We start from the raw sequence: 16,245 nt of genomic DNA, 5'->3' as shown, positions 1-16,245 counted from the left end.
AGGTTACAAGTCATTCTCAATGGAAGCTGGAAGGAATGAAGCCAGAAACTGACGTCTGACACTTGTCGCTGTGTGTTAGGCATGCTGGCTAGACAATATAACCGACCATGCTCGGCTGTTTTTTGGTTGTGCTGCCAAATGTGTATATGCTTTTGTGACTCCCATCCCATCAAAAAAAAAAAGGTTATCTGATGACAAGATAAAGCAGTGAAAATATTCTAAAAAATAGTGTACACATAAACTGATAATTCTCTTTTTAGTAAAGTCTTTTTAGCTGGCTTAAATACATTTTGCTGCTGACTCTGTCCACAGTAGTTCATAGTTTAAATCTACTGTAGCTAATACACTGACTATAGGTAAGTCTTACAACCCCACTTCCAAAAATCTGAACCATCCCTTTAAGATCCAGGTATTTCCGCAGTCCTAGAAATGTGACTACAAGTGCATCTTCTGATGATGTCTCCTGAGATGATAGTTTCGGGAAAAGCTCTTCCCACACTGGGTGCATTTGAACATCCTCTGTCCCTGGTGAAGCATCTGGTGAGCCTTGAGACTCTGCGGGCGGCTGAAGCTTTTCGAACACTCGGGGCAGGTGTAGGGCCTCACGCCCGTGTGCTTCCTCTCGTGCCGCTTCAGGTCCCCCGACTGCCGGAAGCTCTCCCCGCAGTGGGTGCACAGGTACGGTTTCTCCCCGGTGTGAGTCCTGAGGTGCACGTTGAGCTGGCCGGTGTAGGAGAAGCTCTTGCTGCAATGCGGGCAGCTGTACGGCTTCTCGCCCGTGTGAATGCGCTGATGTTGCTTGAGCCCGTACTGGTTCGTGAAGCTCTTTCCGCAGTCTGTGCACAAGTACAGAACCTTCATCTGCTGGAAGCACGCGTGAGATTTGAAAGCTTTGCCGCTTGTCCAGGTCTTCCCACAATGAGAGCATGTATATTCTTTTTCCTCCTCCTCCTCCTCCTCCTCTTCTTCCTCCAGATGTGAGCGGCTGTCTGAATCGCAAAACAGCAGATAGTCCACAGGGTGGTGCCTCTTGATGTGTTTAATAAGGTAGCTCTTCATAGTGAAGGAAAACTGGCAAGACCCGCATCTGTAGAGCTCAGACGTGCAGTGATACTTCATACACGTGTTGCTCTTCTGATGCTGCTTCAGGTTTCCAGATGTAGTGAAGACTTTACCACAGCGCTCGCAGCTGTAAGATTTAGCATTCACGTGCACCGTCTGCTCGTGTCTTTTCAAGAAGCCAGACTTGTTAAAGGTCACCCCACACTGACCACACTTGTGCTGTTTCAAAGTGCACTTGTGTGCTCTGAGCTCGTCTGAGTTTGAGTATGTCAGTTTGCAGCGATTACAGCTGAACCACTTGTACTTTGTTAACTTTCCATTCCTGGCAGCGGGTGCGTCTGGTTCGGGGGAGCTCCGCTCAGCCTGAGCCGGGCTGGTTAGCGGCTTCCTGCACATGGCCGCCCTTCGTTTTGGAGCGATGAGCTTGGTTATAGCAGAAATTTTAGATCCAGCTCCGAGTCGCTGAGGCCTCTGAGAGGAACGCTTTTGGGCTGATTCAGCTGCAGACGTTTGTGAAATGAAGTCTGGGTCATCTACTTGATTTTCCACTACAGTCTCCTCTGAGTGATGCTCAATAATGTGCTGCTGAAGGGCGTCCACTGAGGGAAAAGCTAGTGAACACTCACCACAGCTAAAGGGCATGATGGTAGACTCTTCGGAATTCATCTCTTCCTCCTTTTCGCTTGGCTTCTGGTGACGGCGCAGGTGCCTGGTCAGGTCGTTACACTGGCCAAAGCACTTCTGACAGACAGTGCAGACGTATGGACGCAACCTTTGGTGCACCATCATCTTATGCTTTTTGAGGGACCCTTCATTTGTGAAGCCCTTGCCACAGTCTGAACAACTGTATTGGGATGTTTCTACCTCTCCTGCAGACGTATTCTCAGTTTCAGTTACATCCATAGCTTCTTCTTGCAGAGTCTCGCTGTCATTTATTTCCTTTGGTTCCTCAGTTACAGCTGAATCTGAGCTCTCGTTCTTCTTCCCAGGATCAGTCACAACCTGCTTTCTGTGAACCAGCTGGTGTCTGATCAAGCCAGACATCTGGCTAAAGCTCCGCCTGCACTGCGAGCAGCAGTAGGGACGTTTGTTTGAGTGGACACAAAGCTTGTGCCTCCTAAGGTGAGGAATCTGCTTGAAAGTCTTCCCACAATCGCCACATGTATTGGACTCGACAGGGTTATCGACAGATAACACCACCAAGGATGCTGCAGAGTCACCCGAGTCAGCGCTGGAAGCTGGATTTTCAGACTCAAATGCCTCTGCAGCTGGTGTTGTACAGTCCGCTTTAGGCTGCATGTGGAAGTTTTCTGTATGTCGCTGGAGGAAAGCCTCTGTAGTGAAGGACAACGGACAGCTGGGGCATGGGAAGATCTCAGACGCTGCAGTTGTATTACTCTCTACAAATGAGAAAAGAACAAGAAATGAACCATAAATTGGCCTCATTTATAAATAACTAGCAAAATGACAAACAAATACTGCAAAAAATAGTCAGTAAAAAGTAGCTACAAACAAAGTCCAAAACAGTTGGGATCCTGTGTGAAACATAAATAAAAATAGAATGTAATGATTTGCAAAAACTTTTTAGACCTATATTCAATTGAACAGAGTAAAAAGATATTTCATGTTCAAACTGATCAACTTTCTGTTTCTTTTTCTGTTTTTTTGTAATAGTGGTTTGTACAAATATCAGTTCTTTCATGACTTGAGAGACTGCAGTAGTAAACATACCTCTTGCATTCAACTTCATCGACCACATCTGGGACCAAGCTTCACTGAAGTTGCTGAGTAGTTTGCTGCTGGGCCAAACCATCAGTTCATCTCCAGGGTGTATGGTGCGACAGCAGTGAAACAGGATGCTGCCTTTGTACAGGACTGCCAGCAAATTGGTCTCCTCTTTATTACGAGCATAATTGACGTACCTGTGTGAGAAAAGAGGCGGTGAACACAGACTGAATATAAACACTGAAAGATCTTTAGATGCACCATTATCTGTCAGAAAGTAAAATTTCATTTTCTTTCTTTTCGAATATAATTTAAAGCGGAACTACATCAGGGTTTGACAAGGAAGGAGACTGCATGGAACAATACCTCATCCAGTTTGAGTGTGATTCTCTGGCACCATCAATGTACTCGTACTCATCTTTTCCTTTGCAAACCTGCAGAAAATGAGAATATTTTCAAGACGAAATAAGCACATCAACAAACACGTTATAAAGTATCTGGTGAGGACAAATGATTCGATATCCCTTTTGTCATCTGATTGATATTTTATACGTCCAAACTCACCTCCCAGGAGAAGTCACTCTGCATGGCATTTTCCCTCGCCGTCACTTCCCCTTCATATGGTCCAAAGTGCATTCCCGGAGACACTGCTGTTCCATGATTTATGACCCCAACACCTGCACTGGGAATACTAGATCTGCCGATCATCAGGCCGTAGGGCAGAGTGAGGAGGGCTCTCTGTGGGACACCTGGGCTTGTTGGAAAGTTAAGAACAAAAGATGGTCCACTGATGTGAACAGGATCACTCTGGTCCTGGAAGAGAGTCAGACACTCCTCACAATCTAGAAAATGCAAAAAAGGGCAGAAAACAGAGTAATACAGTTAGCGAGTTATATTTTATGCTCATCATTATAAAACTAGTTAGTATTTCACAGATGTAGACATTAGAAGCTTGCACATTAATATCAGAATCAGTGACATCTTTTAAATCACTTCCCAAATCTTAAAAAATAAAAGCTTTTTTATTAATGCTTGAATGCAAGTTTTATTTCCAGCGTCTCTTATTAGTTTAATTATTACATCCACCATGAATGATACTTCAGTTTAAACATTTGCTCTATTGTTGCAGTGCCATGTTTAGATCACATATCTCCTTATTTTTACTTTAGCTTTTATAAGATAATGAGGAAACTTTGCATTAAGCCAAAGGATGCTGTGAACATTTAGTATAAGAGGAAAGAATGTCTCTTGCTCACAAAAACCATCATCAGCCTCTGGATTATCTCCATGTCCCACAGTGTCCAGTAACCTCTGGATTGGTGTTTCTGCTGGCTCTAAAACTGGTATCACTGGAAGAAAAGAGACACTATTTAAAGAAGCTTAGATATGAAAGCAAGTCAAACCAACAGTTTAAATGTCAAACTGTAGCATCATGTCATAAATAAACATATCAATACCTGCAGGAGTGTTGTTTTCAGGTGGCAGACCCTCCTCTGTTACAACAACCTCCTCAGTTGTCTCCACCCACTCCACACCATTGCTCCTCCCCGACATGAGTGTAGACTCTGTGGAGAGCCGATGGAAACCATTAACTATCAGTGTTTTTGACAATGCTCATACAAATACTGTAGCTTACTGTGTGGCTCGCTGACCGTTTTCTTATTCACAATTAAACACTGTAAATTTATTTGTTTATATCAGTTAGTGAAAGTTTAACAATGGCCCTTGGCCCAGCTGTGTTGGACAATTAAAAACTAATCTCAGTTTATTAAATCCAAGTTTAGAGATTTTAAACAAAAGAGTGGAGATGCTAGCTTGTAGGGGTGTTAACAATACATCGACCTGGATCAATATATTGATTCAGTGATCCAATATTATGGATGCAGAGTAAAAATATTATTATATATCAACATCTTTAAGATACACCCTTAATTTTTAAATATTTCCCGTGGCAAGTCTGTGTCACAAATGTCTGGAAAAGTTGGATCATAAAATTGTCAAACCATAATGTAGTTGCTTTAGTGAGCTGAAATAAATGTTACTTATTGTGTTAAAAGGATATATGATATTATCTCATATCGACTGCTGGCAACTGAATTCAACAGAATCAAAACTGTTATGTTCCAGTTGAAAAAACTAAACTGAGATATAAAGAGAGGTTTAAACTCAATCTTTCCTATATTTTTGCTGGTGCAACAAAGTTTAAAGGTGAAACCATAATTTACCCGGGCTTAAAAAAATCCTTACTGGTGCAAACGAATCTTAATGTTTACTCGTTTAATCTGATAAACACTATACATATTCGATTATTAGCAACCCCCTGGTCTCCTGTCATTTTGCATAAGTGGCCCCCGGGCAGTGCTGTAGTTACATACAGAGACTTAAAAGCTATAACCCTTGTAGCAAAAGATTGGCAGCTAACGTTAACATGCTAGCATAGCCCGCTAAACACTGGCCAGTTCATGTTAGCAACGTAATATTACATTTCATACATATATAGAAGAACCGTAGTCTTGATAAGAATAACTGTAAAGAGTACAGTCGAGTTAGCTGTAATGGCTAATAAGAGAACATATCATAGAGATAGTAAATGCTAACTTGTGTAGCTATCACAGAAACACCAGCCAGATGAAGGCATTACAGAACAGAACAATACATTTACAGTAAATCCTTTCAACATTAATGTATAAACTTTTGCACCTACCAGAAAATACAATCCTCGTTTTGCTAACTAGGTTAGCTGTAGTTCAAAACTGGTTTCAATTGTTAACATATGTCTCGGACTGTAATAAAACCAGGAACATACTAGAGACCGACGATACTCCCCCGGAAGTAAATAAATCAGGCTTTCAGCATAAGGGTCCACATTTCTGGTACTTTCAAAATAAAGCGGATAGGTTAAATTGCCTATTTGCGGTTTAATTACTTCCACAATTGTTTACAGTGTTTTCCTTGAGTCTAAGGAGCAACACTGAAACAAAACATACAATACCATAACTACCTTGCAGAAATCAGCTCCTTCAGTGGTCATGTGAAGAAGGCTGTTGAGGAGCTTCCCTTACAACGGCGCCGCTGGTGTAGTGGTATCATGCAAGATTCCCATTCTTGCGACCCGGGTTCGATTCCCGGGCGGCGCATGTGTTTTTGTTTGTAACTGATTATTAATCGTTGATCAGGTAACGATGAACCGGTGTCAGATTTTCAGGATCGTTACCACACACCACAGTTCAATCATAGCCTGCTAGAAGGACGCATGTCCCATCAGTGCTGTTTTTCCATGTGTGGTTCAGTCTGATGAGCTGATCCATGAGTTTCATAGCTCATCTGGCTCACAGTCAACATTTTGAATGTTTTTGAAAAGACATGAATTCATAGTCATGAGCTTTGTATAATTCCCATTTTATTCTTGTATGTTGTGAAACGTTCAAAAGTTCAATTTGATAGTAGCATAACTGATGACATCCTCACCCCAAAAAAGAAAAAAAAAGATCATATATGACTGAGAAAGTGCATCTCAATGTTATGTCCTCGTACCTCGTACACTTAGCACTTGAGGGTGCTTAGTATGTAGCACAGTACATATATTTGCTAATGCTATTCTTAAAACTCAGTTCTTTTACTTTCAGCCCTGTCACAAAAAATGCACAATTTTCCATTTAGAAACCTTGTAAAAAAAATGAAATCACTTCAAAACAGAAAGGAACTTCATACAGAGATGGGAAAAGCAGGACAAACATAGCTGCTGTCGTGTATCGGAGGGAACCCTAGATGTACAAAACTCTCGCGAGATGTGTACGTCGGCTTTCTTCATTGCGCACGTTGGACAAACGGATTACGATTTGTAATAGGCCAGTTCTGTGGTTCAATTTAAAGACAAAAAAGGGTATCACATTCAAAGACAAAGACAACTTGGCTAGAGTTAAGAAAAGATCAAGGAAATGTTAACTCTCGCGAGATCTTTCGCGGGTCTGGGGTTGACACGACCAAACTACTTAGAGATTTGAGGCTTAACACCTAGCTAGCGTGGAACCTGTTGCCTGGCAACCTGTTGTATGTTGTCTGGATGTTTGTTTGTGTTTTTCAATGCAGCAAGCAACAACAGAGAGCAAGACAAACTTTTGATAACATTGAAATGGAGTCGGTTAAGTTTGGTAGAAGTGTGTCGGCGTGCGAGCTGAACTATAAACCAGCGGAGGGATGTCTCACCATGTGCGGGATGTGTCCGTGTTGCGTCTTCGCCCCGAATCCACCGGGCTCCACTCGGCGTGTGTGGAAGGTGTCGGATGATTTCAAGAGGAGATTCATAGTGGACCTGATTTTACGGTGCAGAAACACCAAACTGCTCGGAGACATCAAGAGTGCGCTGAGCGTAACGTCGTGGGCTTTTTTCACTTACGCCAGGTCAATGAGGCCAGTTTCTCCTCAGGATTACCCCAGCCGCAGTCCACACCGAGCCGGCGGGAAACCACTGGGCATGAACGTGGATGAGATCCGGGACTGGTTCATTAACAGCCCAGACCACATGAAATCACGATATCTGTTCCGTCTGTTCTCATTTTGTGACACGGAACTGTTACGCATGGTCGCTAATTTAACCAGCGTGCTCCTGGTCAGACAGAAAAGAGGGTTTCTGCAGTTCAATGGTAAAGATTTATTGTTTATGCAATTAAAATACATTTATTTATTTATTTATTTACACTTTATTTATTTATTTTATTTGCTATGACATGCTTATTTACCCTAAGTATAAGATAAAAAGTAAAAATACACACCTTAGGACATTTAAGTTAAATGAAATAAAAACAAAAACTAGGCTGTAGAGAAAAAAGTAACTGAAAGATTTTCTGTACTTACAAAACTACACAGGGAATGTAGTTTTATTCTGAGTGAATCTGGTCAAATTTTAACAAAATAGATAAAATAAATAAATAATGCATAAATACATAAACTGAAACGAGCAAACTCAGGAAACTAACTGAAACTGAACAGAATTAAAAACGAAATATAAATAAAAAACAATGTTAAAAACGCGGGTGTCTGGAAATTAATGGTAAAATGATTTATTTATTTAAACTTTACATAAAAATTGAAATATACAGCTCACCTGAGGGCTGTTTGAGTTGCGCTGTGATTCCCACTGGGTACCACTAGAGGTCGATGAAGGTCACTGGTACAGATGGACAGTTGACTGTTCTTGTAGATTAATAATTAAAACACAAACTAAAAAATAATAAGAACATACAGGAAATGCCTTTTGTTTATGTTATTAAAAGCTGTAATAATGTAAGAAAGTGATCTTGTTACAAGCAAGGTTATTATAGTTTACTAAAACTAAAATGTATTTAGTTTTAGTCCCTGTGAATTAGGTCAAATTTCAAATTTGTCAACAGAAAAAGCATGAGTAGGCACTGGTACATATGTTGTCACTTATTCTGAATTTTTAAAATCTGGCCTCTGACTAATAATAATATTACTACTACTACTACTACTACTACTACTACTACTACTAATAATAATAATAATAATAAAAACAAACAAAACCTTTGCTTTGCTCAGTGACACATGAGATTTGCACTGTTTATTTTGATTATCAGTACTTCTTATCTCACGATGATGTTGTGGTGTTTTCAGTGAACAGTCGCAGTATCAGTCAACATGACGGGGACAGTGATGAGGACTCAGAGGACCCTGCTCTCATGGTCATGCCTGGATCCTCAAAGTCTCTGTCTGGAGTCAGCAGATACAGAGACTTCATAGGCCGCCTGCCTGTTAATCTGTCAATGAGGATATTAGGTACGTCAACACACAGGCAACATTAATGAAATGCTGTCTAAAGTAGTTTATTTTTATGCTACTTTCTACTTATAATCTATTTCATTTCAGTGGGAAATATTGTACTTTTAACTCCACTACAATTATTTGACAGATTTCGTTACTTTGCAGGTTAAGGTTTGTCCCTACAAACCACGGGTCCATGAAGTGCTTATAAAACATGATGCTTTGTTATAAATTAAGCTGCTGCACTGAATAATATTTCCTAGTAGTGAGTAATAATGTACATACATGCAGACGTTACGCTGTGTTTCTTTTACCAGGCCTGTTGGACGAGCAGAGTTTGAAACACTGCCAGAACGTTTGTCGATACTGGCAGCACCTTGCACAGGAAACCATGGAGGGAAAGAAGCACGCAAGAAAATTTCAGGATCAATTGAAGGCAATGATGAAGGTGGAATATTTGCATGATTTAGTAATATAAATTTTTAATCAAGCATAAAAGATTTGTATATTTAAAAGTGTTCAAAGTTGTAGTTTTTGGTGATGAGGATGAAATCAAACCTTTTTTTGTTCTAACTAGTGTAACAATAACATGTTTCTCTCGATAAAATGATAAATTACATCATCAGTAACAGGTTCTTTTCTCTTCTAGAGCTGCAGAAGGATTGATTTCGTCAGTCCTACTTACGCCAAAATCGTTGAGGTGCCCGTACCTGTCGAGGACGATGAGAACGTGGATATTCATCCTAGTGTCCAAAAGGTCAACAAAGCAACACTTAAGCTCTGTAAACTAAACTATAATTTCATTGTCAACACGTGGATCATCTTTTCTTTGGTTGGTTTCACAGGTGGAGCCATTTGAAGCTGCTTACGCCAAAGTCAAAACCAGGACAGTGAAAATGGAGGAGAGAAATGTTTATTGTGATGTATATTTCACTACAGTGCTGCTGGACAAGTTAGTGTGTTCAACTTCCTTTTCACATGCATGGAGGAGCATTTTTCCTGCAAACTGGAATAAAAACACAGTGGGCCTGTTTCAGCAGTCTTAACTCAAAGCAACTTGCAGAGACTTAAAATAGTAGCAGATTTAGTCTGCTCTAGATTGAGCTAAACAACTGCAAGAGGGAATATTAGAGCAACTCTAGGACTAAATTGAATCTTAAATTAATCCTTCAAAGAGGCAGGTTTAACTTCTGCTTACTCCTATTTGAGAGGGAGCATGAGCAATTTGAAATATTTAAATCAGGGGTGCCCAAACTTTTTCCCTTAGAGAGCTGAAAACTGAAAGTTAAAGCTACTGCAAGGAACATTAAAATAAAACTGTAACTTTACTGCAGTATGTAGAAATAGCTGATCTTCTCGCTGAGGGTCTCGTTAACTTATGTTGGTCATATAGAGTTTCATAACTAGTTAAAAACTCCTTGTTGTAGCTTTAATTGTGGTCTCTTGTACTGTATTGGATGCAAAATGGTATTATGATTCCTAGTTCCTTTTACTGACTGACTTTTTATGTGAAATTCCCCACCAATTCAGACTATAAATAATAATCCCAAATTATGGATAAATATTAGAATGAAATTTTTTTGGCCTCTTGCCTTTATTGGACAGGACAGACAGCCACTGCAGAAGACAACAGCCTTAGTCCATGGGACACACGTCCAACTGAGCTACCAGGCCGCCCCTTAAAGAGCATTTTTACCTCACAAATATAAAACTGCATAAATAATGAGCTAAGATTTATTTTTTAATTTTTAGTTTAGCTTTTACTAAAGTTGTTGTTTTTTTCATATTCTTCTGCCTCTGCTGTTGTTTTCATTAGTAATGGAGATTTTTTATTCTTCTGGGTTTTTGTTAGTCCATCGTCTCCAACTAACTAAGCCAACTATTTAAACCTCGTTCATGAAACCTACTTAAACATCCCAATTTAAATAGTACATATGGCTCCTGTTTGTGAAACTGGTCCATTATGTTATACAGTTTATGTAACTAGGTTGAGTTTCGGTTTGACAGAGAAGACCCGTGTCGGGTGGTGGACTACAGAGGTGGATCATTAATGGCCACGGGCTCCAAGGACCGGATGGTCCGTGTGTTTTATGTGGGGTCAGAAACAAAGGTGGTGTCAGCGATGAAGGGCCACGCTGGCAGAGTTGGAGCAGTGCTGCTCTGTCAGGACAGACACCTGGTGATAACCGCGAGCTGTGACGCAACGATCAGGTGAAGACGAGGATTAATGATTGTAATTGTCTTTTTTTGGTCTGATAAGTGACTAGTCTGAGGATACTGATGATGATCCCTTCCTCGTTGTGACTGAAGTAGGTTTGATGAGCTCGGTGTTGTTTTATCACACCTGTAGGTGTTGGTGTTTGAAGACAGACAGGTGTGTGAAGGTGCTGTATGGTCACGCTGGCACTGTCAACTGCCTGGACGTCCATGCTGACAGACTTGTCTCAGGAGCTAAAGACTGTCTAGTAAAAGGTAAGCCGCCTTTCAAGAATGCATGTCATTGTTCAGACCAGGGATTTACTATTTTAAATTAGACATTTTCTATCATTGTACCAGCAGAATTCTGGGAAATGCTCTTGTCCTTAAGGTACAATTTCGGCTATCAAAACTGTCACTCACCTGGTCGTTCCAACACATCTATTACTACGATCACCATGTACAGTATTTTCTCATCTTTTATTGTACATACTCATGCAGAAACAAAAATATTAAGTAACACTTTCTTTGAAGGTCTTTAATTCTTTATAAACACATTGATAAGACTTAATGAGAGATTTATCTTTGTGTTTTTCCTACTAATATGTGCCTATAAGTTAAACTAAACCACCACACTGTCCACAGTGTGGAGTCTATCCACAGGGAAGCAGTTTGGGAATTTTAATTTTAAGCACCTCAGTTCTGTCCAGTGTGTGAGGATCAACACAAAAACAGTGTACAGCAGCTGCAATCGAGGTCTCGTCAAAATATGGGACATGGAGAAGGCATCGCTGCTCAGGGTGAGAATATAAGTGTGAAGAATATATACTCACTTTTAACCCTGTAATGCCACTTGTATCAGACTTGCTACACAAGGGTCTGAGAAGTCTACAACATCAATATGACCGATACCTTTTCCAATTCCTGGAAGAACTTTTGCATGTAATCTGACACATGTCTTCTGTCCTCTGGTGGATTATCAGTGTGCTGCAGGCAGCAGCCATCCTGGGAGCGCAAAATCCAACCTGGCTGCCGTCACGTAGTGACACACGTTCTTAGCAAGGAAATCTTTGCTTTTTTTTTTTTTTTTTAAATGTTCAGTGTGTCAGATATGATTCAAACAAAATATTAAATAGGTAAATAATGATTTTTTTTTTTGGCTGAAAGTTTCAAGAAACACTTGCGTTTCAAAAAATTTTCTGCCAATGATTTGATGTGTCAGGCTCTACAGGGTACACACTGTTTTACATGATGTCAAACTGTATGTGACCAACAGTTAATAATATCTGTGTGTTCGTGTTCATGTTTTTAATAACTTGCTTCTTTTCTGTAGGTGATTGACGCCCACAGGAGCTCAGTGAAGTGTTTGTTCTTTGACGAATGGCACTTGTTATCCGGGGACTCTAACGGTCAGGTCATGGCCTGGAGCACCAGATGTGACACTAAACAGTGTCTCATGACCTTCAACCACCCAAAGTGAGCAAGAAACCTTTAAAGCTGATACACCCAGAAAGTTACTTCAACATTTTTATTTTAATCACGTATAAATGCAATGTCTTCAGTGTTTTTTTTAAAGATGTTTTTGTCACCTTTTCTGACCTTGTTGTCTGTTCTTGTAACTAATAGAAAAATATCCTCGCTGCACCACCAACTGAACAAATTATGTGAAACTGAAATTTTAATTACAGTATTCTCAAGCACAGTTATGTTTTAATAGCCCTGAATGCTGAAGTGAATGCTGACTTCTCTACAGGGAGGTTAAATCTTTGGTTCTCATCTACCTCCGCGTCGTTACCGGCTGCGTGGACGGAAAGATTCGCATATTTAACTTCCTCACCGGAGACTGTCTGAAAGAAATCACAGCAGAGGCGGAAACAGGCCGAATACTGTCTCTGCACTTCCATGACAGCAGGTGAGTCAGATACACTCTCATGAAAGTGTTTATTTCATACTCTTGTGTCATTTTTACCATTTCATTGGTGTACACGTCTGTCTCTCCTATTTTTTTGTGTCTGCGCCCTCCTTCAGTATATTAGTGAACACGAAATCTGGTGTGACGCTCTACCAGTTTGCCAAAGTGTTCTGGGATTACGCGGAGTCATCAGAGGGAGGTCAGGGCGACGCTCCTGAGCAATCCTCGGCTTCGCTCAGAGAGGTTCCCCTCACCTCTGCGGGGGCCAATCGCATGGTGCGGGTGGCTTCACCCAGCCAGAACAAGAAACCAGACAGAGCTAAGCTGCGTCACCACAGCCTCCGTCTGTCCAGCCCTGCTAAATGTCCAGCGCAAGGTAAGCATGTTCAAGTCAGTGTTAATTGTGACACCAAATTTTGCTTTAGTTTTAGTTGTTGTCTTTTGACCAGAGAGCCATTTAGTTTTATCATATTTTAGTCATCTGAAGTTGTAGTTTTTGTCTAGTTTTAGTTGACTAAATGTTATAAAATTAAGTTGACTATAATCAGGTTAAGTTAATGTGTAATGCATGATTTAAATCTTTCTTTCAAATTTCCAAATTTATACGTAACTTAGCTACATATTTGTTTCACATAGTGGGAAGTTTAGCGGGAACACACAAGCTCAGATTAGGTGATAAAAAGATAGCTTGAAAAATAAAAACATTTAAGTGTGTTTACTGGAGCATGAATATTGGGACTCATCTGGAAATAATACTTCAAGTTCATTGTGTTTTTCTCCACACCGTTTACAAAGGGTCTTGTTTTTCTAAACGTAAACTGAAATTTATTCATATTATGTCTGTTCTTCATTGATGTTGTTGACATGCAGCAAGCGCAGTAGATCAGTAACATCCAACTGTGTGCATCTAACTTTTCTACCACACATAGAGATTAGGATCTTTTCACAACTTGTCCCTCTGTAATATTTTTATCTGATTTTGTCATAGAGTTTGCCATTTCTTTTTATTTAATTATCATCTTGTTTCTGTTGCTAAAAAAATGTTGTCGTTTTTGAAAACTAGAATGAATATTGGTCCATGAAATTACCACTGGCTCAAGTATATGTCAGATATAGTAGAAATACTGTTTGTCTTGAGATCGGTTGGTTGTTTCACAGCTGAAGAGCGCTGCAGTGCTAAACAGTCTTTGATTCTGAGCGAGAAAGCAACGAGTGAACGGATGAAGAGGAGGGGTCTTCATCATCCTCTGACACGTGACTTCATCCTCCTGAGGGTCAACGCCATCCAGAGGGCGCAGTGCACGGACAAAGTCAGCATCAACATGGAGTACAACGCCAGGCTGCGAGACTCCTGGGGTCCTAACGCGTCTCAGGATCCTCTGAAACAGAACCTGCAGAGTCACATACATCCACCACACGATGCTCCGCCCAGGAGGGCCAAAACCTGCGTTCCCATTTCAAAAAGAAGACCCGTCAGTCGAAATATGGCAAACACGTCGCAAGGCAGAGCACAGTCGCACAGTGCTGACACACACAGGACAATCAGGAGAGTGAGTGCGTTCACTACATGCGCCACAGAGGGACCCCGGGCTCCTGAATGCAGGCTCACAAGATCTCTACCTGATCCAGAATGCTCCATGAAAGCTGGTGCCAGTTTGCCCAGCGTCAGCCCAGTGGGTCCCTTCAGAGAGCAGAGAGGATTCAGGCTGCTCACAGTGACGCAGCTGAAGGAGAAGCTGGAGCTCATGCAGAGCTGTGAGCAAAAACTATCTAAGAACGATAAGATGGTGGTGTGAAGAAAATCACGTGTACATAAATAGACGCTAATTTATTTATTTTTATTATAAAATGTGTGAGCAGAACTCTGTCACCACTGCACGATGCTGTTGTGTCCTTCTTTGATAAATGTGATGTTTCAATAAAAGTCCACTAGGTGTCAGTAGTGTATCATTTGATTGTGTCTGGACCAGGACACAGAAGTTCTGTAGTAGGTTTTATTTTTTTAAACTGATTTCTAATCTGTTCATTAATAAGAGTAGTAATTATTTATCAGTGGTAAGGTTGCACTTTTTAGATTTTCTAGTGTTGAATGTATCTTGAGTTTCTGTTTATATTTTTTATATTTTAGGAAGTTTGTTTCTATAGTTTGATTAAAGCCAAACTTGTGAAATTCTTATCTCTAGAGCCTTACCAATACTGGATTTTTTTTTGGTACTGCATGCAGAAAAAGGAAGGAATAGCTGGACAAACAATTAATAAACCTGCAACAAACATAAAACATATTAGGCTAAACAAATTCATCATATTTAGTATTGAGGTAATCCTAAAGTTCCATTACTTCGATACTGTGATACTTGTTTTAAGTTACTGACTACATTTTTAATAGATAATTAATAACTACATCGGATTAAATTAGACACCTGCTGTTTTAGTGTTAAAACTGTTGGAGGAAGAATATTCTCATCTGCTAATTTTCCCTCAGTTAATGAGTCATTCTGAAAAACAGTTCTTGTGCAATCAAGCACCAACACATCTTTGTAGATTTTGTACGTCAGCGGTACTTCAAACAAGCTGGTTGGAGTCTTCAGAGTGGCGAGGAGTTCGTCCCATCCAGAGAGACCTTTCACCCTGCCACCTGCCCTCTAGCCCCGCTGCCTTGAGGGCATCATTAGGGGCGAGGAGGTTGAAGATCAGGGAGAAGGTCCTCTGCTTTGACAGCAGCAGCACAACAGCTGGGCACCCGTGAATAACAAAGGGGTTATGAGGAGAACTGACTGGGTAAGACGTCCCACTTTGGAGAATGTCTTCTTTCAGGGGCTGCTAATTAATTTGATCTGCAGAAAACTGGGGATAATGGTGTCTCCCCCCTTTTTTTTCTCCTGTGGCAGTGTGACGTAAGGAGACAATGCAAGTCCTCCTCCTGCCACCCCGAGCTCGGCTTAGCTTCATCGTGCGGCACAGCTAGCTCATTGTTTCATCAGGTATGGAGTCTCTTGTCCAGGACCGGCAGAGCTGCAGGGGGGAATAACGAGCGAAAAATCAAAGCAAAGTCAGAAAAGGGAAAGTCTTCATGGAGGAATGCTCTTAGACCTTCTGCTCCCTTGAGCAGGCCCAAGGGTTGGCTGGTGAGAGGAGGGTACAGGTTTATTTATGCATGAGGAGAGGCTTGAAAGAAGTGACAGTTAACCCTCTCCCAGTGAAGGAAGGTTATAAGGGCTGGAGGTTTGGGAGAAGGCGACAAAAGACGATTCAGTACGACCCCAGCTGACCTTTCTCTCTACATGGATCTCCATCTCCAAAGGCGGATATTTGCATCATAGTTCATTTGTCAAATTAATTTTTCAATTTTTGTCATGCTGTGTCAGCAGCAGGTTTGATCTCTTCACCCGGTTTAGACTAGAACCCTCCGTTCCAGACCAGATCAGTCCAAGCCAGTCATGGTACACAAGTAGAATGTGATTAACCAAATCATGGTCTGCATTATGTTTTTGTATTTGCATGTCACACAGACGGGTGGCTGACTTGCCCTGGAGCTGTCCAGATATCACACCGTTACCAGGTCTAACGAGATG

General features: G+C 40.9%; 2 protein-coding genes and 1 non-coding gene across 3 annotated transcripts; 2 read left to right on the top strand and 1 right to left on the bottom strand.

Moving 5' to 3' along the window:
• Positions 1-171: 171 nt before the first annotated feature.
• prdm9 (PR domain containing 9) lies at positions 172-5,616 on the bottom strand. Its single transcript, XM_084741711.1, has 7 exons — positions 5,492-5,616; positions 4,245-4,352; positions 4,044-4,136; positions 3,352-3,629; positions 3,154-3,221; positions 2,794-2,984; positions 172-2,462 (listed from the first exon to the last, which is right to left on the bottom strand). The coding sequence occupies exons 2-7, from the start codon at positions 4,339-4,341 to the stop codon at positions 436-438; spliced, it is 2,754 nt and encodes a 917-aa protein (XP_084597837.1). The 5' UTR covers positions 4,342-4,352; positions 5,492-5,616; the 3' UTR covers positions 172-435.
• Positions 5,617-5,853: 237 nt separating this feature from the next.
• trnag-ccc (transfer RNA glycine (anticodon CCC)) lies at positions 5,854-5,924 on the top strand. The gene has a single exon. It is a non-coding gene; the product is annotated as a tRNA-Gly (tRNA).
• Positions 5,925-6,773: 849 nt separating this feature from the next.
• On the top strand, positions 6,774-14,612 carry fbxw10 (F-box and WD repeat domain containing 10). The gene is made up of 12 exons (XM_084741049.1): positions 6,774-7,430; positions 8,419-8,580; positions 8,883-9,013; positions 9,215-9,322; positions 9,411-9,517; positions 10,573-10,776; positions 10,916-11,037; positions 11,407-11,561; positions 12,095-12,237; positions 12,515-12,673; positions 12,790-13,049; positions 13,832-14,612. Exons 1-12 carry the CDS (start codon positions 6,851-6,853, stop codon positions 14,467-14,469), a joined length of 2,769 nt encoding a protein of 922 aa, XP_084597175.1. The 5' UTR covers positions 6,774-6,850; the 3' UTR covers positions 14,470-14,612.
• The last annotated feature ends 1,633 nt before the right edge of the window (positions 14,613-16,245 follow it).

Source organism: Lutjanus erythropterus, chromosome 17, assembly GCF_056507025.1.
Source record: "Lutjanus erythropterus isolate fLutEry1 chromosome 17, fLutEry1.hap2, whole genome shotgun sequence".
Taxonomy (NCBI): domain Eukaryota; kingdom Metazoa; phylum Chordata; class Actinopteri; order Lutjaniformes; family Lutjanidae; genus Lutjanus; species Lutjanus erythropterus.
This window is presented reverse-complemented; position numbering and strand designations above follow the sequence as displayed.